Genomic DNA, 27,946 nt, shown 5'->3' with positions numbered 1-27,946 from the left:
AATGTTGGATACAAAAGAGTAGATTTTAACTCTTTGGTATCAATGATAAGGATTTCCCTAGTTATTAAACAACAGTAAATTTCTCATTTTAACTGCTCAACCTCTGGAATTTCACCTTCTGTGCCAAGATTCTCAACGCAACATGTGATCTTGAGGTTATATCCTGAAAACCAGAATAGCACCTTTTTTTTTTTTTTTTTTTTTCCTCTGCACAGGTAGTAAAATAGTCAATCTGGTTTGACAATGGCTAGATACCATTTTAAAAATAATGATAATTTCAGATAAATAATAGAAATAAAAGATAATTTCAGAACTGTGTGCACACTATCTGCAGACTTGCAATCTACTTAGTCTCAAGACAAACAAAGCAAATGACTGAAAAAACCAGCTAAAATGTAAAAAAACTGTGTCAATGGAGGGTATTTTCTAACTTGTTAGATTTGGCCATATGGGGGAAGAAATCTATCCTATTCCCCTTGCAAACTACCACAGTAGGCTCCTAAATCTTTTGCCCTTCATGTTCTACCCCCCTTCAGCCTTGCCTCTCCTCTGACAAAGAACGCTTTTGGAATAGACAGTGCTACAGGTTAACTCATTCTCTGCTAAGGGAAATTTATTCTTCAGGGAGACAGTTGTGACTTTTAATATTTCCATTTGTTACTGTTGCCTGTGGCTACAGACAAAAGCCAAGATCTTTCAATACTTCCTTTGGGTTGGTCAATTATTCATTTATTTATTTTTAAAGTAATAATTCTTACTCAGCAAAATTCAGGTAAAACTACACATTAAGGCTCCCATTCCCTTTTTTCTGTTTCACTGGTTTGAACTTCTCAGGGCAAACTCACTGCTTTCAGAACTCCTGATAACTGGAAAAATTCTTTAGGGCTGACAGATCCTTATGCAACTGACCCAGGGTGGTGGGATTAGTCCGTTCAGTCTGCCTCCTCACATTTATGAGAACACCACTATGTTTTCCTCCACAGATTGACAGTGATACTTCCTGTTTATCTGGCCTATCAACAGCCTCTGGAAGAATGCTGCTCTACATGCTGTTATCTGATGCTGCATAGATTTGGACTCAAACAACAACTTTTATCTTTAATTCTACAATGATAACTTCAGTACAAATATCCATTTACAATAATTTTCCTTGAAATACCTTAACTGAGAATTATCTGCAGGAAGAGAATACAGGGTAGCAAAAATGCTTGTTCTCAGACAGATTTTGAGCACAACCATAAAAATCACACAAAGCAATGAAGCATTAGAAGTTCCCTTCACAGCTTCACTAGAAAGCATTAAATTATCTTCTTAAAAAGAACTAACTTAAACGTTTTCATAGTTTCATACATTTAACATTAGTCAACGGCACAAGAAGAATACCAGTTGCATACAGCTTTTACATTGTAAAATGCACACATCCCATTTGTGAACCCATCCTATAATGATGTTGACTAGTAAAAATCAGCTACCACGTTTTCTTCTGTAACAAGCACAGCAAAAAAACCCAGGAATAATTACATGCCTAGACCGGTGATTTATAGTAAGGCTGCCACTGACTTTATTATTCATTTATGTCAGAACAAATTACAGAAGTTCTATAAAATACCCTCCCAACCTTCAGTCTGTAAGAACAGCTGTCTGTAGAACAGTGAGACACAGCAAAAGAAAGACCACACAGTGCAAGACAGGACTCTACAGGGAGTGTGTCTACCTGGTTTTTCCCCGTTTTGAATGCCAGCATCTACCACAGGAATTCTGCCTACAATGGTCTCTATGGTTCAGCAGTCTACATACTGCAATACTTGGTGTTCACAAGTAATATGACATGTTAATGCAAGAGGCTTGCCTCACTTACTGCTTGGTGGGCTAAGGGGCTAGAAGATGGCTGGAGATGACAATTTCACTGAGACCTATAGGATGACCTCAACTCTTTCTCCAGAAAGAGCATATTAGCAAGTCTGAATGCCCATTGAAAGATAATTGATCTCTGATTTCATTCAGTTCCTTCCTGACTTCACCAGCAGAAATACTTTGTCTCTTTAAAGAGCTACTGCTTTCACATGCAAGAGCATCAAGCTGCTGGAGGCCACCAGAACCCTGGCTTTCAACCTTATGTGCAAAAGTTTCATACCCCTGAACGAAACAAAACTGTCACCTTTCTTTCAGAGCCTGAAGGCACAATAGTCCTGAAAGAAGACTAACTTGTGCAGCAACCAGAAGTGAGGAAGGAATGGAGTAAAAATAGTCAGCAATACATTAGCAGGAAAGGAACTAGGGAAAATAAGAGCAAGAGTGAAAGATAAACAACAGGCAAGCACTGACAAAGAAGGGCTGAGATGAATATGGCATGGATGAGTAAACAAAAAGGGAAGCTGACACAAGCACAAGTGACTAATACTAGTGCGGGGAAGAGTGAGCACAAAAGAAAATCCTGTCTTAACGGGCAAAAGTGAGTAACATTCCTAAATCTGAGATAGTTGTGAAAAGAGAAGCTATAATCTGAATATATTTATTAGTCAAATGGCAGTGTCCGAGTTGTGATTTGACTTGAAAGAAGCTACAAGCATGAACTGTAATGGATTAATATTCAAACACAACAGCCTATGTCTGACCAGTTGTAGCACAGAAACCACAGCAGTTATTAAAATCACTGAGAAAATTAGATGAAGAATCATAGAATGGGTTGGGCTGGCAAGTGACCCTTAAAGGCCCTCTAGTCCAATCTCCCTACAATCATCAGAGGCATCTTCAACTAGAACAGGTTGGCCAGAGCCTCATGAAATTTGACCTTGAATGTTTCCAGGGATGGGGCATCTACTACATCTCTGGGCAACTTGTTCCAGTGCTTCAACACCATCTTCATAAAAAATTTTCACCTTATGTCTAGACTGAAGAAACTACAAAGACATTTTACTATGACAAATGAAAGAAGCAATCTTTTTAGTTTTGTACCCCTATGGTTTTCAACTTTCCAGCTTTATTACAGCTACAACACACAGAAATAAACATTTGTGTACTACAGATAAGGAAAAGACAGAATATACAGACACAAAAAGACACATACTGCCATTCTTGCACCACAAGCTGTAAGATGAGAACTGTGTCCTTACCCCAGCCACTAAATGTCCTGCTTACTTTTTGACTCTTGCTACTAAGCTATTAAGAGCGCCAGATCATGCAAGCTGTTCAAAACAAAAACAATTTTCTAAACATATTTCATTTCTTTATTCCAAAACTGAAAGGCTTTGACAGATATGTATTAAACTGAAAAGCAAAGAAAACATAATTTCTAGCAAACAATAAAAAACCGAATTAGGGACAATACCCAAGGCACATGCTTTCCCTCCCCTAGTGTTGCAATTATGAAATCAAGCATCTAATCCTACAGCACAGAAAAATCTCTCACAGTCTATTTATAGAAATCTATAAAAAATATTTTCTCTCTCATCTTTTGTCTAGACTAGACAGAATTCATTGGAGAATGTGTTGGCCAATATATTCTGACAAATGTACTTAAGAAAAATCTAGCTGACACAAGACATGAAGTCTTTCAAGAAGAAAAAAAAAGCCCAAGCTCCAATTTAACTAATGCAAGACATGCTTAAGGAAAATATAGACGGGACAGTAAAGTCTCAAATATGTCAAAATATATCAACAAATACCTAGTGTCATGACTTTTATTTCAGTTCAGAAAAGGACCCAAATCTCAGCTTCCCAGATAGAAAAACATTAAACAGTGTGAATATTTTAAAACATTTTTGCAAATTGAAACATGCAGAACATGATGCTTTTAAACATTTTATTGGCCTTTATTTGAAGAGTCTGCATGACTAACAGCTCTACTTGCTATGACTAATGCAGTCAATCCAAACATGTCAAAAGTATTTGTGTTATACCATTTTATCATATATACTATATTTTAGGCATATAAATAATACCAGAAAAAAGTCTGAAATTTCTCACAGTAATCATGAGACTAATTTATGATACTCATTGCTTGAACAGTCCACTAAATGAGCTGCCATTGGTTCTATTTCCTGATGCAATGGGCTAACCTTCATCAACAGAATATGAACCTTTCTTATTCATGTATTTGCATAACTGGAAATTATTTTCCATAAGGGCCACAAACACTTCATGTGAATTACCTTATGAAGTTTTCCTGCATATTAGATATTACAAATAAGTATTAAAAAAAATACTTTGCTCTACTGGTCTGTAAATTATACCAGTAAAAATCTATTTCTGGAAGAAAAAAAATCCAGCTGTTCAATGGGGTCCATCTGGCAAGAATAAAAGCTTCCCCCTCTTCAGTCACAGAATATATGATCAGTACTTGAATTCAAGCATTCTAAAAATACATGTAAAATAAATGTACATACACCCTCCATACAGATGTATTTAAATGTTTCACAAATTAATTTAACCACGACATCTTACTGTCTGGCCAACAGCACTTTAAAATTCCATTTTTCTATTTAAATGTGCTGCTTCTGTTAAAAGAAAGGAAAGGAAATATTGTGGAAATACCAGAATCAGAGCTACTAACCTTTGTCCTTCTGTAATCTAGAGGGCTCCATGTTTTTCCATAACATACTGAAGCCAACAAACTCCTCATACAAGGGCAGGACAATGCACAAAACCATAACCAAGATCACTGCTGAACAGAACAGGGTTTACTCAAACCTGGACAGCTAAGCAAGTAAAGCAGCATTTCCATGAATATAAGCTGTGTTTCTTTGCAAAGTTTTTTCAAAAATAGTTACTCCAAATCTTTCTCCATTACATCTCCTTTCAAAAGCCCATGATTTATAGACTTGGAACTTGATAAAACACTTTTTTCCTCAAAAATCTTGAACTGCCTGTCAATAAATGTACAAAAGAAAATACCAATTAGAAATCCCTTCCAGTAGCTTGGCTACCTAAAACTTCAAAAAGAAAGAAGACCAAAGGAAAAAAATAATTAAAAGGAAGAATCATTGGAGACATTTCAGTTTTTCATCCCTAATTTTGGAGGAATAGAAAAATAAATTCATGCCGAAATGGGCTGAGAGATTTATTATAAGTTCTTATTATATTTTTCCAAAAGCAGCTGGAATAAAATAGCTATAACTGATGGCATCCAAAAGAACCAAGAACAACAGGACAGTGACATTTTACTGATGATAAATGAATCAATGAGTATCAGATTTGCACACTTCAGACACCTTGGGAGGTAAGAAAAAACGTATTTCATGACTGTAATCAAAGACCATAACATCGTAGTGGAACCTATCTCAAAGCGTATTAAGTCACAAAAAAATCTGTTACTTGGCCTATATTTCATCTTTAACATAGACCATAAAGATTGTTTGGTCAACTGATATGAAAAATGTTCTACTTACAGTTGAAATATAGACATGATATCATCAGAGAAAATTAAACTCAAGTTGTTAAGACACTAGCAAACAAGAATTCAACCACCTTTATTTTTTCAGATGATACGTAACAAGCAAGATTTGAGTAATATTTGAAGTATTGGGCTAGGGGAAAAAAAAATGAAGGGATGATATTTAGGTAGTTAAAAGAAGATGAGGGCAAGACATTATGATAGCTATATAAATTTTAAGAATAATTCTTCCTCACATATAGTAAAACAACAAAAAATTTACTTTTTGTAAAAAAGTAAAAAAAAGTAAAAAAGAGAGGATTAGATTTATGCCTTGTTTAGTTCATCTGCGCCCTATCCAGCCAAACAGGTCAAAATATAAGTCACTAAAGCAAGCAACTGCTAGTACTGATAACATGCGAATTGATCATCATAACATCACCAAAAAGTGGTTACTAAGCATCAGACCAAATAGTGAGAATGTCTTATTTCCTTCAGATAATACCTCAAACAGAATTTTGTTGAATAAGGGATTTAATTTCACCTTATTGTTGTAATGAAAACTTTCTTGCTGAAGTAAATGATAATAGTTATAACTGGTGAAGGACATGAGGGGGGAAGGGAAGCCTGGGACATGTCAACTGGCTGTCAGAGAGGCTGCTAGAAAAAATAAGTGAGCTGCTGATAGATAAAGGAGGAGGGGGAGAAGAAAAGCTGCTGTGGGAAAAAATGTTATTAATTGTCAACAAATTTGCCTGCTTAACTTCTCAAGCCCTTAGACAGGCAAAAAATCTATTAATATTTAAACATTATTTTCATGTTCTTTTACCAGTTTCAGTGAGCCCGCTAAAATCTATTGCTTGAGTAATTCTGTATGGATTTTACAAAAGAGCACACCATGCTAGAGAGGAAAGGCTATCCCAAATTTCTTGCTCAGAAAGACACAATAAATCAGGAATCTTCTCTTGCAAGATATAATTCAAGCAGAGCTGCAGATCCCATGGACTGAGGGAAGAATGCAGACCGCAGAGGAGAACAAAGTTGAAAGGGATAAAAGTGTCAATTATGCTGAAATCTGATACTTTGTAAAACAAACCAACTTCAGACAGACTGTTACTTAATCCCAGTTTTGGAATGGAATGCAAGCTTCACCCCTGCCCTGCAACACATGTACTACAGCACCCAGTTACTTTACCCTAAAACATCTAAAGGCAGCAAACATAACTGACAACAGCAGGCCAGTGTGCTACCCCACAAAACACTGCAAAGCCAAGGACCAGACGCTTTGTGAATAAGCTTCCAAGAGATCCGGTCGAGTCTTAGCACATGCAGCAGAAAGAGGCAGCTTCTCTTTTGCCACATTCAATCTGATTACCCAGTACTGTGTGATGGGCCAGAAGGCATACATGCACTAAATTAGCAAGTGTTTAGATCCTGACATTCCTGCAAAATGATTCAGACTTCTGAATAAAGTCTTTAGAAGAAAGAAAGAAAGAAATTTTAAAAAAAAAAGAAAAAAAAAAAAGAATAGACTAGCTCTGAATTCATTTACTTAAAAAGTAACTAGTAGGGCTTTGCTGAGAGAAAGCCTTTGCAGTGTTATAATCTTGTAACCAACAGAGGCTATTCAAAATGGGCAACACAGCTTAGAAAAGAAGTGAAAGAAACTTTTTATAAAACCACAAAAGTTACAGCAGTAGAGACACATGGCACTCTTAATGAGCTTTTCAATACTCTTGCTGCTTATAAAACATAAAAAAACTGCAGCCATTTTCTCAGCAGAGAAAAATGCACTGCTTTTATTTAAGCTATATAAACAACTTTTCTTTAGAAACCAAATTGGCATGTTAGTTTTATAGAGTTTTGATAGGAAGGCTTAACATTAAAAATATCGTATGCCTTGATTTGACTGCTCCCTAGTTCCACATTAATATCACAAATGCCATAGAAAAGATGAGAAAAACAAAGCATTTCCATTTCCACCTTCCACTCCCTCCTCCCAAAGCCCTCTTCTACAGTGAAAAGCAGAAAAACTATTCATATATGCATATTCATACACACACACTCAATAAAATGTGCACTATAATTCTTCACTGTGATTTTCAAAGGTACCATACAACATCAGCTTCTATTACACTCAATAAATGCCCACCTCTGGAAAAAAAAATATCAAACCATTCTAAAATTCCTTAGTAAAAACAGTCACTTCTGGAATCAGTAGCTCAGCACAGGGGAAAAAAACATTCCCATCTGGTCTATCTTTGGAATACATAGTATTCCTTGGATTTTGCAGACTCCTTCCACATTCTCAAAGCCCTCCACCAGACCTTAGTATCCCTCTCAGCACTACTGGAACAATTTCAGCATGATACATTGTTTTTGTTAGAGGGTAGTAAATAACTTCAGTTTCCTCGTCTAAGCAAAATACAAGTTTATTACCCAGGTTTTTTCCCCTCTTTAGAAAGATATCCTCACCTGTTATGCCCACAGAGAGAAGAATTGCCAGAGCTTCCTTTTCCCTCTTTCACCACTTAATAAAAATCCTGACTCTTCAACTCTCCATAAATCAAATCCTGAGAAGCCTCAGAATTTTAAGAAGCCAAAGCAACTAAATTTTTATGGTCCCTTTTCTCTTCTCATCTTCCATGGATTCCAAAGGATACAAATACGGGGCTAAGACCGGGTATGCACAAAAGCAAGGCTTCTCCTTCACAGTTTCTCGTTACTTTCTCTTCTCAGTCCCCTACAGGTTAATATTGTTGCTGCCACTCAATGTCCCTCGATCATAACACACTAATAAGGGGAAAAAGTAATATTCTCCCACACTGGGCTAAGTGCTCATCACATTTACCACAAAAACCATTTCTCCTGGACTATTCAAGGACTTCGACAGATGGAATGAGTAATTTTAAGGACCAGCTGCAGCTCCTTAATCTTGGATATTTATCGGAGTGTCATATTAGACTGTGAAACATTGAATTATTTCCCCAGTATGTAAACTATAAGTTGTAGTACTAGCTTTCTATGAAGCTCCAAGAACTTGTATTGCAGAGTCTAATCTTACTAAACTTTTCTTTTAAAAAGAAAACATTTTTCTCTTTTGCAAGAGAAAAATGCAACACCATCCAGTATTCAATATTTTCCCTATTTCTCTGCAAGAACTGTGTAATATTAAAACTGTAACAAAGGAATATTTATCAGTTCTAAAGTAGATGTTTCATGTATTCTTTTTTACATTTCAGAAAGAGTTTGCAGTCTCCTGTTTTAAAACTTCTGTTCACATCATAAACACCTTTATAAAGCTTTAAATGTAATTTTAATTTTTTTTTTTAAATATCATGTACACTTACATAGCACTGTTCATTTCATCTCCTCTTTGGTATACTGTCTGACCTGCATTACCTATTTGAAATAATGCAAACAACAAATATTTAATGGAAATTATTTTCAGGCTTACTTTTGCTCATTTCCTAAAAGGATGTTTTTTCTAAAAAAAGTATTTTGGCCACTGATTTATAGCTCAGTGATGTACTTGTGTAATTCTAGGGGAAAACTGCTGAACAATATAAAATGCATCAGAACTTCACAACTGTATTTTTACATTAAAAACACTCCACCAAAAGTAAAAAGGGTAATGATGCACATTTAGGCACTGGAAAACTAATCTGGGGGGCTGGGAGTAAACTAAGCTACAAAATCTCAATGTAAAAACAGCACTGATTCATTTCTTTGCTTTCTTGCATCTTCTACATCCTACATAGAAAGCTCCAGCAAAAAATTTTATTAAAAGGGAGAAATCAGTAATTCTACCAGGGAAGCACTAAGTCTCACTATTGTTTTACTGTCCTACCATTCCTCTCTTAAAATGGCTTTTGAATGCAATATTCAGTTAGATAACCAGAAAATTCACCAAATACCAGCTGTGTAACTGGTCTGTGTCTCTGAAGTGGTTTGTGTAATATTTGATTTCTGAAAAATATCCTAGCTTTCTTAGGAGACCAAGTGCTTACCATAATAGAATTAATGAAAAAAAATCATAATTGTTCCCCTAAACTATTAAGTGTGAAAAAAAAAAAAATCTCCCTCAAAAATAATTTTTTTATTTTGTGTTTAGTCTTATGCTAAAATGTCGAATGCAATTTGCATTACTTCTCATGTAAAGATATTGTATCAACAAATGAACTGTAAAGAAAATAATCTAATGTATCTAACTTCACTTCTGGATCAACATTTTGGAAGCTGAAATATACTGATGGGTTAAGAGATTTGACTGGAACAACTCAAAATTTAAGTCCAAATTCCTGTTACAAGAGCTGCTATCCCAATCAATAAGACTACATACAGTCTCACAAGTTGCTTCAAGAATGAGCAACACTGAAAGCAATTCTTAGTTACAAAAGCCAGTGCTTTTACGACAAGAACAGCTATTTCCAAGTGACACCAGTAAATGAAAAGCAGAAATCCTTTTGTAGGTTACTGCAGTTACCAAGCAGTGAATTAATAGTGTTATTTTTAGCATTTTAAGTTATGCTGTTTAATAGATACTGATATATAGTTATCTCTTACAGATCCAGTAATTTTCAACTTTTACAGATATAAAAGGGAGTTTAGAATCTCAGTTTTCCAAACTGCACCTAGTACAAGGCAGGATAACAGCATCTACTTGAGATCAATTTGATCATCCTTTCCCTCTCGTACTACCTAGATCTTAATTCTCTCAGCTTGAGAGAAATTGCATGTCACACACCAAAATACTTATTTTGCATTGTCCAAAGCAAGAGGATCTCTTGATGATACACTGATCAATTAAAAATGCCTTGTAATTTTTCAAGTTTCCTAAGATAACTTGAAATGCCTCACTTTTTTGAGGAAACATGAATTTCAGTAGATATCAGATGAATGCATGACAACCATCTAACCAGCCTGCAGATTTAGGAATCCACATGTAGGCTGAGAAGATGCCTGCTCACACACACACACACACAGAGCAGTTTGATGCTAAAGAAATTACTAGAGCAGCATTGATACAGTGCTCATTTTCCTGTTTTGGCAGTACCAAAGCTTGGTAAATACCTTAAATACAAGTGATAACAGCTATGGTGCCATTTAATTTACTCAGCTAGCAGACACTGTAGGTGCCAGGGCTGTGTTAACACTCACACCAAGGTCATGTCAACATGGACACAGAACATTCCTACTGCCAGGGAACACAGTGATGGATTTACCTCAGTGTCAGGTCTGAGACACAAAAGAGCTCAGAGGTTTCACCATGAAATTCTGCGGTGACTATTCACAATTTTAGGCTCAGATGCAAGTGCCACAAAAGGTACATTTACTGAAAAGAACTCATATAAGCTAATATCTGATTCCTGCTTTTGGCTTCTGGGAAATACCTGGGATGGTGTTACTACAATTGTTCTTGTTTGTGTCTTGGGATCATAGGTCAAGATCAAAAGAGAAAATAATTCTAAGATTCGACTGTGTCCCTACATCCAATTAATGGAAACACTGAACAAAAGTTTAAAAGAACATGATGCTGATACTGAGAATTATTAGTCATTGGTAAATTATTATTTACTCTAATATTTAGACTACTTTTTTATGTCACTCCTGTTCACCGAATTTTGAATTATCACTGAATTATTAGTGAGATGTACATTTCTATTCATCTACTGCCATAGATCCTTCTTTTTTTGCTACTCTGAGCAAAAAGTGATAGGGAAGCCTACACAGACCTCTCAGCCTTTTTTCTGGACATCTAACCTGATAGTGGATGCTGATCTTACAAGTGTGAAGCAAGCCATAGCTGACTCAGCAGCCCTAAGAAAATGTAAGTAAATAAATGAAAACATAAGCTCCCCACAGTCACAGCAATAAAATAATTAAAGTTTATCAGGTGTCCTGTGATTTTTGAGGGATGAGCCACTAGGTGGCAGAAAAATGCAGTTTGATTTTCCCATCACAACGAAGAATTCACACAACAGATCTCTTACATCTATCTGTCAAGCAATGTCAGATAAAGGACAACAGGAAGGCTGATTATCTTTCTTCCCTAGTGCACAACATACCTTTGCTTTTTCTACTCATCAAGTGTTAAAACAGTTAACCTCCACACCTACTTTCATTATTCTGAAAGCAGACCACTACAGTAGCAGGGTCAATTTTGTTAAAGATATTGTGTTATCACAGTATCAGTTCATTTAATATAAAAATGATAGAATAAATGAAGAAGTTATCTCAAGATTCATGTAATATAATGACTGCTTTTCCACCCAATAATGATGCGAACAATAGTGGTAGTGAGGAGACTGAAGCAGGGGGTATACAAAAATAGTCCATGGAGTTTGGAAATAAAATAGGGAGTGCAAGATTGAGTTTTCACAGAAAACCCTATTTCTATAGTTTTATATACATTTAACATTATTTTAACAACAAAAATCGCAGGGTTTGTCTGAATGAAATTACATGCATGTCTTGAAACTTCGTATGTTTCTATTAACATTACCTTTGGGGGAAAAATTGTATTTTAATAGTTCCACCATTTTTGAAAAAAGCTTACAGTAAAAAAAAAGCTCACCAGTTTGGTGTCATTCCTACAGGCTTCTTTTATGTGTACATTTCCTTACTTTATTTGTCTTTATTATTTCTGTAATATTTTGTTCCCCTGCAATCATTGTTTGATATTCTTACTGGATACTTCAATTACTACAGCGGAAGAATGGGCAGTCTTATTTTTCCTACATTTCAACTTTTTCCTGTTCTCTATTCCTACCTTTTGAAAAAAAACCCTGAAACACCAAACCCAGAATGAAACCGTAATTCAAAACAAAATACTTCAGAAATTATATAGTGAGGAATTATATCACTACAATCATTGCAGCAACAAAGAGAAAACCTAGAAACCCAGACAGTTTTACAGCAATTCACTCAGTTCCCTCATGCATCCCCTCTTAAATATACTACAGAGGGACCTAAACAAACAGTATTTTTAAAGCAACCTATTTTACATTTATCTAGTAAGATTAGGATTATCTTTTTTTATAGATAGAACCTCCTTTTACAAAAAAACCTCAATCAAACTTTACCATAGTTAACCTTAGATTACTGTCCTTGGTCCTTTCACACAACTAAGGGTGCCAGTGGTAAGATTCTAGCTCAAGTGAAATTCAAGGGCTTTTTGCTAAGATCCAATAATTTACTTTTTCAGATGACAATACCACAGCAATACAGTCTCTTACTAGAAGGCTTGGGTAGGACAGCAAGTCTTCTTTCCTGCACCCAAACTTAAGTCTAACACTGTGGAAAGTAAGCAAAAAAGGCAACATGATGACAAGCCTTTTCTCCTACATCCTCCCATCTAAACTAATGTTGAAAACTCCACAAAAGCAGAAAAGATCAGGGAAAAAGCAAATTTTGTTTTGTCTTAAGTAAAAAAAGCAAACAAAAAACAAAACTCCAACAACATAAAAATACTGAGAATTTTCAAAGCTTCATTGAAAGTTACAAATTTGTTCTGCAGCAAATCAGCCACTGAACTGGGAATAAACATGTCAGAAACATGTCTAAGCAGAACATCTGATACAGACTGAATAAATCTGACAGAATAAAGCTGAAGTTTCTAAAGAACTCTTCTTGAACACCATTTAAAGAAAATCACCTTCAACACTAGTGTCACAAGAGTTTGCTATAAAATTATTTAATTGCATATTATGTTTTAATTCATACAGTGAATAAAACTTGAACACATGAAATTGTTTTGTATGTGTTCTGAGGTGAAACTACATTTTTAGATGTCAAGTTTTTCCTGCACGATGATGGCTGAAAATTAGGTTAAACTTCAGCATACTTTAATTTCTTGAAATAAGAAAAAATTAATGAAACAACTACTAACACAAATTTGGTTTACAAACAGTTTCCTTATTAGTGTGACTGACATATTATTGCTTGGTACTTAAATATTAAGTGAAAAACATGTTTATTAAGTGCCAGGTAAGTTACTTACTGAAGTAAAAGCCAGAAGTTCCTCTTCAGTTAACTTGTGTATTGGATTGTTCTTCTGGAAGTCTATGCTGTAAAGAGAAAAACAAGAAACAATTATGATTTCACCTTTAGAATAACATTATTCAGAACACATTTTTCAAACTTGCAGAAACCTAAAGGACATTCTGGAAATGACAAATGGGAGTATGGTATATGCAGAAAATAACCTAGACCTAAAAACAGTCACAGGAATAGAGAACCATTTAGGGGACCAAGATATTTTATAAATACCTTTCCAACACCACCCCCAAGTGTAATGTCCTACTCACTTAAGGCTTATGGGAGTAACAATTTGACCAATCCTAAAAAAAGTTTACAATCTATTGTTTGTTTTTACAGAGATCTGTTTTGAGTTAAAATCCTATAACTAACTGAATGCAGATTCTGCAAAGCAAAAAACTACTAATGCTCAAGAAGTGCTGAAGGGTAATCTCAGACAAACACCCTCCTTCTAGTCACTCAAAAAACATGACCATAGGAGTCCATCTCTCACTAACCAGTATTACCATTACCTTGAAGTATTCACAGGGGGAAAACCGTAAGAAAACACAGAGGTGAGAATTGAAATTATTTTATTCAGAGTTGGATATGCTTACAGAGATGATAAAGAAATTTGGCTTACAACTCTGTGTGGGTGAATATTTTCCTTAGTCAACAGCTCCCCAACATTTACAAACATACTACAAGAGATATCAACAAACTGCACAAAAAACCAGCGAAAGCTATAATTCACTCTCCTTGTTAATACTGAAGATACCAGCTGAAAATACATCCTAAACCATACCACAGATGATGCACCATTACCAAAGCAATATAAAAATGGCTATATAAATAAGCCCAAACCTACCACACCAAATTTGCAGCAGTCTTCATATTCTAGGCTAACTGATACTTATTGTGGTAATAGGTTACAGACTGAAATTATGCCCTCTACATTATGTAACTTTCTTTGGAGATTACTTTGCCTGGCTATTCAGGCATGATTTATTCTACTTAAATGTACACGACTACTCACAACAATTTCTAGAAGAAGGCTTGAGAGCTCTTCCAGCTTTTCTCCCTGCACTACAAACCTCTTACTTCAGACAAATTGTTATTTAGTCTGTTCCCACTGACCTCCCTTGATGGAGGTTCCACACACACGACATACCATTTATGCTAATGTTTCATAATACCATCAGCTTCAGCAAGCCATTTGAGTGTGGCCACAAGGACATAAAGAAAAGTTCATTAACTATTGTTTCAATATATTTTCCCTGATCTCCCCATACGAAAAAAAAAATAATAACCAAACCCTATGCTGTTGGTGCATCGTTTGAAAGTTTTAGATAACACTGCTAGGAAAGAAATTCTGATAAGATACCTATATATAGGTATCTATCTCACTGTTTTTTCCCTTCCTTGTGAAAATTTTCATGCAAATAGGAAAGTTATAGAGAATTTCACAGCTTCAGTTAAGCATTTTTTCCATATCTAATGTCAGCTGCTAGCAGACAGACTTCTAAGTCAGCTGGATGTAGTCAACACAAGTTAACTGACTTCAGGTAAACAACAGCAAGTTTCTCGTTGCACGAGAGGAGGGAGACAACCAAAAGAAAAAAAAAGAGTAAAAAAAGGCATCAAGAAAAGTTCTAGTGTTATACCAACTCAACAGCAGTTAGGCAACCAGAATGTTAAATGACATGACCAGAGCTTTTGAAAAGCACAGGTAAACCAAGGGACAGTTAAATTTTGACAAAAGTGGAACTTATTTTTGATCATCCTAAAAATATATTGATTCAAGCAGAAGGGTTTAATCATCTTCTTACTCTAGCTCAATTTTTGTGACAGCATTTTGGAGCTCATAGATGCTGCTTTTCCAGATCAAAGCTGTGCTAAAATAGATCTCTGATTTCCATTTCTGCTACATCCATTTACAAAGCTTGAAGACAAATAAGTACAGAAATGTAAGTCCTGAAAGATAGGGGAAGAACTAAATTGTTTTAATTATTTTCCATACTGAATCAAATCAAATTTAAAGCTATCATTTGAATCTGAAACTAGAGTAGAATTGTACCTTAGTTTTAAGCATTTTTAATGACTGTGCTAGTTCTTGTTAGACTACCTATAAAAACTTAATTTCTATGACTTGTATTTGTTCTGGTTTCAAGGATAGATAAACCAGTTCATCCCAGAGAATTTCAGGAGTTGAAATCTGAGTGGAATTCAGAATCTACTGTGTAAGATCTATGATGAGGGATCTTTTCATAACAATATGAAGAGAAGTCACTAATTATCACATCATTCAGTTTTGTATGGTATTTTCTCTCCACTCTTGAATCCTATCTTAAGGAGTTTATTGGAATAAAAGAGCGGAAAAAAACAATGAGAAACAGACATTCTTTAGACAGATAAAACAGAACCTTGGAGTAACATGTACTGTACAGCAGAATAAAGTATTTTCTAGTAAAGCAGCAAAAGCTAATTGTCAATAGCTTTAACCAATTCTTAAATCTGATTAACCAGGTTTACTTTGACAGCCTAATGGATAAAGTATCCAGCTTAATTAATGAGTTATAAACTTTGGTACTTAATGAGCCATATTTGAAACAGTGGAATTAATAGCAATCAGAGTATCACATTTTGGATTACAAGTACATACTTGTTTCAAAAACTGATTTTGAAAGATTAAAAATGTTAAAGAACATTGCTAAAGCTATTAAAAATAAAACAGCTTACAGGAATTCTAAAGCTAACTTATTAATTATGAAATTAACCATTTACCCTCCAGAACTGCAGTCCTCATGCATTAAAGAAAAGCACAGAACCTCCTATAGAAGAAGGCTTGAGATGAACGTTTTGCTTAAAAGCCAATGCTAAATGCTTTAACACATCTATGCTTCCTCACAAACTGACATACCAATAGCTGGGATGGACACCAAGGGTGCAGCCAGCAATACAAGCCTAAACTCTACTCTGTTACAGGAAGAATTCTCAAAGCTGGCATCCTACTACAACACCCTTCCTGCAACACGGCTGGTTCTCAAATCTTGTCTCTATCTCTGACTGAGACAGCTTCAATCACTTAACGTTATCCCACCCAACGAATGGCATTTATCATTCCCATAGGGAAGTAACACTAAATTTGGTTTGCTTGGTTGTCTGTAGTTTCGTCTTGCCAAACTCATATATACACACAACTGGCAGTCAATATGGCTCCTAGCCACTCTTCAGAACATGACAGTGGTGGTTTCGAAGTCAAACACTGTGATCAAAAAACCTCCTGTGCAGCCAGCCAATATAAAACTCAAACTGCCCTTAAAAAACAAAAAAAGAGAAAGAGCAGTAGGCAAATTAAAACTTCCTTCAGAAGGGAGGGAACAGGAAGGATTACATAATCTGAACACAACACAACACTGTGTTAAAAAATGAAGTCCTCATGAAAATGGTCCTCAGGAAGAGAAAAGCTTTGCCTTGACCCGAGTCAGATTGTGAAAGACTAAAAGTGACTGGGCTAAGAATTTATGTCAACCCACTGTTCACTACATGGTCCTTACACAGGATCAGATAGATTCCTTTGTTTTGCAAGTGACAGATCAGAAAAGCACTTTGAGAGTCAGTGATGGTGAACACTGCACCACCTGTGCACCACTGACTGACTATATTATATTTCTACATGCCATAACCTCAGATCTCAAGCCTGCCTTTTGTTCTCCTATGCTATTTACAAAACCTATGTAGCATATAATTTCTTAAAGTTATGGGAAACAAAACAAGGTGCAAAATCACAAGGATTTTGTACTATAGCTTTTAACTAGCAATGGACAGTGAATTTATACATTTCCATTTCAGTGAATAGCAGGGCAGTGTTTTGCTTCATGGCTGATCCTCACAGGAAGCTGGCAATTGCAGAATCTGAAATACGTTTTCAAAATTTACCGAAGTGCTATTACTGTGTGGTAGCTAATGCCAGCTGATATTTGAAATGTAATTAACCCGAAGCACAAAGAATATAAAGCTTTCTAAAGATATAACAACAACATAGCTATTAATGAAATCTTGCCGAAATTCTGAACTGGACACTAATGGTAACTCTGAGATAACTGGAAATGCTATCCATCTATTATGTAAATATTTTAGCCTTTTTGCCAGACTATATAATGAGGAAGGAAAAATGTCCCATCAACTCACCATTTCATTATTTCATTGTCACAATGATTCATGCAGTTATTTGTTTGGGTGTTTTTTAACCACAAACTAACTTACCATATTCCAAGGATTACAGCAAGCTCTTCTGCATACAAATCAGGTACCTGGTACTGATCAGCATCAGCTAATTTTATCGCATCAAGCACGGTGTCATCATTTAAATCATAATTCTGTTAGAAGAGAAAAAGGATATTTTAAAATAGATAGAATTGTGCCTTCAAAATATGAAAAAAATAAAGACTAGTTTGAAAAAGGTTAATACTAACATTAAAGAACAACACAATGGAAAGCAATTTACCACTATGATAGAATAACTAACTAATGAAGCCAGTACAAGGAATTATCATCCAAGATAATTTTTGCTACAAATATACTGTTTCTTTTGTATGAGGAACAGCATTCAGAGAAACTCTAAGGTTAGCTAATATCAATTTTCTATTTAAGTAAGCCTGAAGGCAGCTTCCCTTTTCAACCTGTTGCTCACAGAATTATCAACACTTTCATCCTCTATTATATACATACAGACAACTGAAACAGATTGATATAATGGTCATGCAGGTTTTCAGGCTAGCCACCTTGGACCTCTGGGAATTTAAATATTTCTGTTTAAGTATCAGCAAAACCCAACTACAAAAACCATGAATTCTGGCAGTAAAGGTAAATTTAAAAAAATCACAGACTAGAAAGGTTTCACTGAGCCAGCACGTTCTGAAAATGTTTCCTCCTGGACAACTACTTGTGATTTTCCATAAAATTTCCTCTGGAACACACTTCTTATCTAAAGAGTCTAGTTTTATGCAAAAGCAGGCTACCTGTAGTTCACTGTCTATCATTTAACTTGAAGAAGAAAATAATCTATGTAAGTAATCTCTGTCTGAAAGGTGTAAATTACCATGTTCAAATAATTCATGTTTGTTTGAAAACAACAGCAGATTTCCTCATCTGCAAGCAAGGAGAAAGTAGCTGTAATACTACTTCTTCCTTCTTCCCTTGAAAAACAAACCCAAACCAAAACCATTGGTCCTGAAACCAATTACCATACTACTGGTTTTTAATTAATTTTTACAAACTACTAAAAACAGATAATGGATTTATATTAACAGTTTTTCAAATTTCCTATTAATTTCCCTTCAGTGTCGCAGTAGTAGCTGTTTCTCATTCATATCTTCCGTTGGCAAGGTCAAAATGAAGGTCCACAGAAGAACAAAGAGCAAACAGGAATGCTTTGAAGTGGGTTATCTGCATTCATCACCAGTATTTTATCACTATATAAATGGAAGGAAACTATGATTTGACTGAGAATGTAAGAAAATAAGCTTTTTTTTTTTAAGTGGATAAGGAAAATATTCACAGTTTTAAAGTCAAAGTTATTACCATCATTTTCTTCTGTCACTAATTAGACTATATAAGGATTATCTACCACTTCCACTGGAAAATTATTTTAGAACTAGTATAATGATACTTCATCAGGTGTAGTATAAATGACAATTTAATTAATATGGCTTCAAGTCTGCATCATTTTTTAAAAATCTAACTTGTATAAATAGTACTCATTAGTTTAGCTTCACTATGAATATTGATCAACTCAACTGAATTGCAATGGTATGCCAGAGCTTTAAAGTCTGACTTTCATTCCTAGATATAAAAAGAACTTCCTAATTCCCCCAAAACATAAAAACAGCTCTGAATTGTTTAAAACTGACCAAACTATTTTAACATACCACTTCATATTCAGAGTCCTTATGCAACACCTCAAGCCTGGGGCTTTCCTTTCTCACAAACTGACCCAGGAGCAAAGAATTGAATTTACCATCTTAAATATTTATTTTGAAATCCAAGTAGTTTTGCTTCTAGTGACACCTGAGATAACATAATTGCTCAGCACCAGAGGGAGGAGGAAGCCCTTGACCAGAAATCAGCACAGGTACCAATCCGACCATTGGACACATCATTATTTTGATTGTATTTTAATGGCATTAAATTACTCACCACTTAACTGTAAAATAACTTGTTCAGTCTTCCTACTGAACAATACTAAGGGGACAACTTTAAGACCATGGAGGTCCAAAGCACTCCAAAACAGGAGATGAAAATTAGGTGGGACCAGCCTCAACTTATCCAAACTTTCAGAATATATAATGTTCTTAGGAAATTGTTCACTTATCCAGGATGAATCCTGTCTTGAGACAAACAGACCATTTTCATTTATCTGCAAATGGCAGATATAAAATAAGAACTCTGGAGAGAATTGGAAGAAAATTTGCCTATTAGAATTTTGCTTTTCATATGCATATGTTAATGCTGTGGATATCGTCAGCACCTCTCAACACTTACTTGCCACGAATAGTCTTTTAGAAATACACAAATATCCTCCCTAAACTTAAAACAGGGATGCAATGCTGTTGTTGGTAGTTTTTGGCAGAAGGAAAATAGCATTAGGTCCAACTTTAGCTAAAATAACTTCAAGAAACACTCAAGTCCAACAAATTTGAAATCAGACCTGGCAAAATAATCACTAGGATTTACTGCTTAAGTTAATTACACTGTACTGACAAACTACATTAATAAGTTGCATTTTGATACTATATTATCAATAAAAACGTTTTTGGAAAAGGGGAACAAAGTGAAACCTGCAGTTGGTAATTCAATACACACATGAATTGAAGAATCTGCTTAGTCAAACCTACTATAATACCTGTGACAGAACACTCACACAAGTTAATAAAATGTCTGAAATAGGAATACCTCAGGTTTTCCTCAAAGCAGCACATAGCTCTACTACAAGATTTTCTAGAATTTGACACACACAAGATGCAGAAATAAAAAGTTCTGACTTTTGAATTTTTAAGTTTTTTTTGAGAAGTAGACTGTGGGAACAGTAAGCCTCACTTTCTTTAACAAGGAGTCTGAATAACTTATGACAGAATTATATGACACAGTCACTCAGATTTGCACAAAACTCAACTCCTTCCCTGCAGCCACAACTTCTTCTTTTCCAAAAGCATAGTAGCATTATTTTCAAGCTACACTTTAATTTAAAATTTTATGTAGAATGTAAATTAAAATACATTTTAATGTGAAGTTTTAGTAGGAAAATATGGATCACATCAGCATGACTGCCTGATTTTTAACGGTTTCCCTTCTCAAATTCTCTGCTACACTTGAGAAGCTCTGTGCCTGTTCCTTGAAAGGACACAGGAGTACAATGCTTGATTAGCAAGGACAAAATATTTCATTCTGAGTTATACCTACAGCCTAAGCCAGTGTAACCATTTTTATTGAAATGATGAAATTATTTTATTCCAAAGTACAATCTTTATCAGAAAAAGACTACAAAGGCAAATGCTTCAGAAAGTTGCAAGTAACTGGAAAAAAACACTCGTACAATATCCCAGTTAGGAACTCTGAGAACAAATCATCCTGTAATTCAGTTCTAGCTAAGTTGTAACTGAAGTCTGTAACTAAGTGTGACATTCACCAGGCAGCCTCCCCTGAGCTCTCACTATCCTGTAAGGGGTTGCCATATGTAGTTCTACCATAAGCCTAAACTGCGACACGTGTAGTCAACCTTGTTTCATCAAATCAAATGCAACACCAAGGATATGCCAATGGGCAAACAAGAAAAATCTAGACTAGTCTCCTAAGATATTTATGCATTCGATTTAGAAATGGAGAAGTATTGACAATTTTTTTGCATAAGATCCCTGCTTGACCTGGAAGTCTATCAAAGCACAACATTTTTTAATAAAGGCTTTCTTACTTGAAGTATAAACTTGGGACCATAATGGCTCAATTCATCTCTGGCTTCTTTAGCAAGTTCAAATAACTTTAAATCTCCTTATGAGGAAAAAATGCCATCCTAAATCAATACAGTGGTTCTCAAGCAATTTATAATTGAAGTCATCATACACACCCTTAAGATCAGTAGGATCAACTCACATAATTCATGCCATAGGAATAAGTAGAGCAATTTCCTATCTTTGCACTGTAACTGAATACGTCTGTCAGTCCATAGGAATCTGTGAAATCCTGTGATGCCTTGCAGGCTATTTTGAAAATCTGTTTCTCACCTGTTTTCCTAGCTCCATCATTCTTAGTCACTAAAAATTAATGTATGAACTGTAGAAGATCGCATTTGCAAAAATGCTCTTAGTTTGGTTGCCACATCTGTCTTGCAGATATTCATATGTTGTTTTACCTCATGTCCTTTAATATTAGGCAAATTACTGCCCCACAGCTCTTCCACAAACTTTCAAAAACCCCAGCTAAGTTTCTCTAGGCACAACACACTTTTCCCTAGCAAACACCCAACAAAAGCCTCAAAACATTTTCATTCTAAGAAACTGAAACAATTCTTCTCAGATACATACTATTGTTAAGCTTTCCAGAGGTGTTGGAGCTGGACTTAGTTCACTGTGAGGAAGGAGGAATCCATCTGTTCTTTGGACATCCAAAATAAGCTGTGCAACGTATTTTTCCTGAAACCGTGTTCTCTTCCCCAAAGCACCTACAGAAAACATGTTTATATTAAAGAACACTAAAAATCAGTTATCTAATCATATACTAGAGTTGCTGCCAAAAAAACCCCAGACAAAACAAAGAAATACATTGAGAATTAACCTATGAAATTTACTGGTTTAACTCTGCTTGATCTCTTTGCAGTGTTCTCACTGCCAGCAAACATACAAAGTAATACACATTGCAAACACACAAACACAGCTATATAGGTCTTTCAAAGCTGCTTTTAATTAAATTCCCCATAACCCAGCATTTTGAAAACTCACAGTCATCAAGCTTCATCACTTCCCTGCTTATTTCCAAGCAATAAAGCAGAAACAATTGTTCAATTTGCCTGCTAGAAGTTAGTGACTACTTGGAGACATTTATGCAAATGAAAATCCCATAATATCTTACAGGCCATCATTTTAAATAGTTCAAATCTTCATTTGAAGAATTAGGTCTTTGAAGAAGGATTGCAGACATGATGTTACCAGAATATGGCATGTAAGACACTGTAAAATATTGGGAGTGAGTGAAACAGCAAACCAATGAAGGCTGTAAAATGAATTAACCAATATTAAGATTGCACATGAAATTCCTCTCAGTGTTGTTTCTTCATGTTCCTTATTGCACCCACTGACAATTTTTAAAGGGGTAATTGACATTTATACCAAATTGTAAGGAAAAACATGTCTGTTCTGCTTCTGTTAGCAACTTGCTTGCAAAATGCAGAGAAATAAAATAGTAATTTCAGGACAGTAACTTAAAATAACAGGATTTTAGCTCCTAACCAAAATGGACCTAAAAATTACACTATAAAATTTGGAGGTTTGCTTGTTCATTATTACTGTGACACAATGCTCAGACAGTGTGAAATGGAGGAATGAGAGCTAATCCACTGCTGCTTTTGCAGAACCAATTAAGATCAAATAATGTTCTTATTTTTGTGACTATTTTGAAAAATTTTCAGTATATAAAACCTTTGAAGTAAAGATGATTGATTGCTTATGTGACAAAGGCCTGAAAATGACTTATTGTCCATAAAAATCATCCAGCAGAGGCATTGAAATAGCAGTCACACACTTTTGCTCCTGAAACTGGAAAGAGATGAGTAGGGAAGCCAGATATTAAACTGATTTCTCCTTTTCTGCCAATTACCCCTTTAAGTGGAAAAGCCCTGTATTAAGAATTTATGAAGAAATTAAAATATCACTTTGAAAATCACACAGCACACTGCAGAGAAGAGACACACAGAGAGAAATACTGGCTAATTATTCATACTAATTTTACTTATTTTAATATTGCTCGAAAATCGTTATCACTATGCTGTAATTCACTTCCTGTTACGTCTTACTGCCTAAACAGCTGAAGCAAACACTTGCAAACTTATTCTGGATACCAATAAAATTGCTTACTACCACTCAGAAATTGTGATTTGTTTATGCTCTCGTATGCAAACACCTCACACCCCATTTTCTAAACCTAAGAATTCTTTTCTATTACAGGAACAAAACACTGTTTTTTTTTCACTTGAAAAGTAAGTATCACATGTGTTAAAGCTGAGAAAAAATTGGGTTGGTTTATTCCATCATGTACAGCAGTGTTCAATATTAAAAGTGCCCAGAGATGTGTTACTGGGCATGAAAAAAATATACAGATCTCAGAGTTCAGAATTATTAGTCCTCTAGATCTGATGATCTTAAATTTACTTTGGATTACTACCCTTCATTTCACTAAATTTATATGCAAGAAGATCATAGTGTTCTCTTATACTGGAAATTATTTTGAAGAATTATTGATGGTTATGACTCATTGTGAGGGGCATAATGATGCTTTTCAATAAAAGATGAACACGACACATATTTGGATTAATGGGACTTTAAAAACGTACAAGTACACTTGTACCGAAGTACAAACCAAGTATGATTTATTCACACAATACTGAAATAACTTTGGAAAATATTGGTCCTAAAATCTCTGGTTTAAGAACAATATATATTTCTATGTTGCAATACAATACTCAGCAAGTAAGGATTATAATCATTAATGCATATAAACTTCTCCAAATCCCTTCCTAAAAAGGAAATTCCTCCCAAAAGCCTTAAAAATGTCTTTGCTAGAGATTGGATTTTACATTAAACCAAAGTCTTTTTCGATGATGTAACATTCCTCCCATTTAGCCCAAACATGCATGTCAAATGAATTTGTCTAGAATGCCAACAATTCCCACACGTTCAGTTCAGTTCATTTGCCTTCAGGTTAGACATAACTATGCTAATAGATTTATGGAGATAAACCACAGAACATTTAGGAGTTTCACAACATTTTTCTAATATACTGTATCACCACAATCTTTCTCTGGGACTATCATAACCTCTTGGTAAAGTAATAAAAAATATAAATAATTCCACTGCATCCACACTTTTCTTTTCTCCAAACAAGGTTTTTTTCTAAGTTAGATTTAAGGAAATTATTAATCCAAATTCTGAAGATCTCCTTCAAAGGAGAAAAAAAAAGTAATTCCAACATGAAGACTATCAGTGATTAACCCCCTATCTCTTTGATTTTACTTGTTCTCTGTTAATATAGCTGGAGTATCATTATAGGTACTGATGTTTTTAAAGAAAAAAAGAAAACAAGAAAAATTTTGACTAATTTTAAAGAAAAGCACTTTATAATACCAAGTTGGCAATAAATGCCACATTTGGAACACACCACATGCACAGATTTTGTTGCTTACAGGGAAGAAAGTGTAGGATCAATTGAAATGTATATTTTTCCTTCAGATATCAAGGATTATGTTTTATTTCCATTATAGATCTTTCAAAGTAAGCTTTTAAAACATTTGAATAAATGAGCATGGAGTTTCTTTGTGTTTTTATTTGGGTTTTTGTGTGTTTTAGGTTTTTTTTTTTGCTGCTGATGGCTTGGGGTTTTTAAAATTAAATTATTAAACTGCTCCATGGTATAAACAGGATTAGCTGCAGCTCCAACCTAGATATGAAGGAACATGAGCCTTGTGACATAGAGCGATATCATAAGCAAGGAAGCTGCAAGTTTCAATTCCTTAGCACTCTTCACTAGTAAGTCTACAGGAAATAACTACATAAAGATTTTTTTACATTTCTACTCAGGTACAGTCATAAGTTCTCACACAGAAAAGGTGTGATTTTATGCCATTTTGATTGCCTAGCAGGACCAGCTAGACCACAGACCCATATCTATACATGTAAGTGCAGCAATCTGATCCTCCTGATGCCAAAGAATTGATTCTGAAAGGATAACTATAAAGTCTCCATAGTGATTGAATCCTTGTGATTTCTGTTCATCAGAAATTTGACTTCCCTACTTATTTCCTGTGATGATACCAGGCCTGGGATTGACCTCTAAAAGGTATTTACATGGAGTAGATCTAGGCTACTGGAACAAAAAGGTGAAAAGACTGCATCAAATCATCATGCAGACACCTTTATAAGTGTCTCCAAACAAATCAAAACAAAAAAATATTCATTGTGAATGAGCAGCTGCAACTAGACCTAGAATTTGACATGAAACACTAAATACCCCAACTCCTCAAATACCCATTCAGGAATGATTTTTTAACTAGATGCCATATTTCTCTTCCAATACTAATTCTTGGAAGACAAGTAACACCTACCTGTTAAACATCAGACTTTTTTGAAGTATACTTCTTTATTATTTGGATATGTCACAAAAAAACTCATCAAGACAGAGGTTAGTTTGGTCCAACCAATCATCCTCATAGACTTTACAAGCAAAACTTACCTGTAAGGTTAATCTGCAGTTTTGTTATGTCTTTAGCCATACTGAAACAGTGTTTAGCTTTTTTATATTCATAGTAAAACAAATATGTATAGGCAGACTCAAGATGGAACTGAACTGCTAAGTGCCAGCTTTCACCACCATTAAACAAAGCTTCTGCTTCTGTCACTGCAAATTGAGAAAAAGAAAAGAGGTGAGAATGCAGTTCAGAAGAATGGTATTTTAAAAATAGATTTAATATACCATGAGAGAAAGTCTTCACACAATTAAAAATTCACTGACAGTGCATAAAAGATATGTGATTTAAAGCATTTTACAAGTTTTATATCTAAGAATTACTACCAGAAAAAAGAAAAGTTCAATCTTTGCTTACATTTAACAGCAAAGCTGAACTGGGAAATATCACTGCAGAAGATAAACAACTCTAATTGTATTGGACATTCTAAAAAACATAAGAACAAAATATTGAGCTAATACCCATCCCTTAAGTAGAAAGCCTCAAATTAAAGTTTCAACAGCAGACTGAGCATTGAATGGTGGCTTAGGATTTATAAACAGAATTTATAATTTCTGTTTGGTCGTTTTTCGTTTGTGTGTTGAGTTTTTGTTGTTTTGTTTTTTAAATAATTATTGACTTGCTGGATGATAAAGATCATGTTCTTAAGTTGAACTGGAGAAAATAACTTTTGAATAGATCTGAAGTTTTTAGGAAAGAAGACTTGACATTTTTTTCATCCAGCATAAAAGCATTTGCATTTCTTATATACTTAAGTTTTATCAAAGAAATTACAATAGAATATTCCTGCAAATACAGATCATTAAGTTGAAAATTATTAATGAAAATTATTCTTAAATGGAATTGGGTTTTTTTGCTTCATGTTTTATTTTTGTATTTTGCAAAAATATTTAGATAATAAGCTTTTTTTTTTTTCAAAAAAAGCTCACAGCATCACAGTACTTAAAAAGGACTGATTACCCAATTATATGACATAATGTATCTATATTATAGACACTGAAGCTGTGGTTCTTAATGGATGCTTAATTTTTCTAACAAGCTTTATTAATGGTGTTAAGCCTTACTATGAAAAAATAGTTTTATCAAGGATTTTAACAATATTTTCTCTGAATTTTATTTTTTTTTTTTGTTAATTTAGAGACTGGCAGCTAACTGTAGCACAAACAGATTTTACTGTTTAAACCTCCTAGGCTTTTTTTTTGTTAGTATTTGTTAATCCTCAAAACCTTTCACTTAATATAGAAAGCTACTACATTCGGATATAGTTTTTACACAGCTTTTTAAATTCATTTAAATGAAAATTTGCATAGCTAAATCCTGCCTAGTAACAACTTTTTCAAAAATACTACTCCAAGCTTACAAAATACTGGACATGCAGGTACAAGTGGAAACCACACAAAACCACAACTTTTGAACTGACACAATACAATTTCAAATGAAAAAAATCAAGTTATAGTGCTTAATCGTGCACTACAACTAGATTTTCTGCAGCTAGCAAGTTTCAGTGAGCTGAATACAAGAGTACTTGTGCTGAAGCCATATGGTGAACTCAAATGACACACTGAGAAGCAGTCTCACCACTACCTAAACACCTTTTCCTCACAGCGCTCCGTAAGTTTAGGCGCTTTGAAACTTCAATGACCTTTGGGGAAAGCTTCACTTCATTACTAATACTGATGTAGTGGCCCAGAAGCACTGATGTCCCAAACTTAAGACATCCTTCTGGCACCCCATATCATGTCTGGCACATGGCCAAAGGGATTGGAAAGTGCACTGAGTCAGATTTGTTTTATATAATGGCTGCTTCAGAACAGCAGAGAATCCTTGCAGCTGTCTTCTATTCAGCTGATGATATTCACCTAACACTCAAGAAAAATATAATTTTTCCTAAATTTGAAGGTCTTTTTCTCTAGTAACTAACACAAAGTTTTCTTGAGAACTTGATACAGACAAGCAAGTGGGTTATTCAAGCCCTATCAAAGACAATTTAAAAGGTTTAAAAGTATTTGTTTCATGGAATATGAAGGTACTTGTTTTAAATACAAGAT

The 27,946-nt window shown here is 34.7% G+C and overlaps 1 protein-coding gene across 3 annotated transcripts in view; it reads right to left on the bottom strand.

The window, feature by feature from the left end:
• The window catches only part of TTC27 (tetratricopeptide repeat domain 27), a 113,735-nt gene that overhangs the window by 66,164 nt on the left and 19,625 nt on the right, over positions 1-27,946 (bottom strand). For all 3 annotated transcript variants that reach the window (XM_005526905.2, XM_014255941.2, XM_088052982.1), the window contains 4 exons: positions 25,886-26,050; positions 21,970-22,106; positions 17,657-17,769; positions 13,374-13,440 (listed from right to left, as the gene is read on the bottom strand). In XM_005526905.2, the coding sequence (XP_005526962.1) occupies positions 13,374-13,440; positions 17,657-17,769; positions 21,970-22,106; positions 25,886-26,050 (482 nt within the window). The remainder of the gene's footprint in view (positions 1-13,373; positions 13,441-17,656; positions 17,770-21,969; positions 22,107-25,885; positions 26,051-27,946) is intronic.

This window comes from Pseudopodoces humilis, chromosome 3, assembly GCF_049639895.1.
Source record: "Pseudopodoces humilis isolate 2021_Gansu_Grassland_sample_001 chromosome 3, ASM4963989v1, whole genome shotgun sequence".
NCBI lineage: Eukaryota > Metazoa > Chordata > Aves > Passeriformes > Paridae > Pseudopodoces > Pseudopodoces humilis.
Note: the sequence above shows the minus strand (reverse complement) of the source record. Positions and strands in the feature narration are given on the sequence as shown.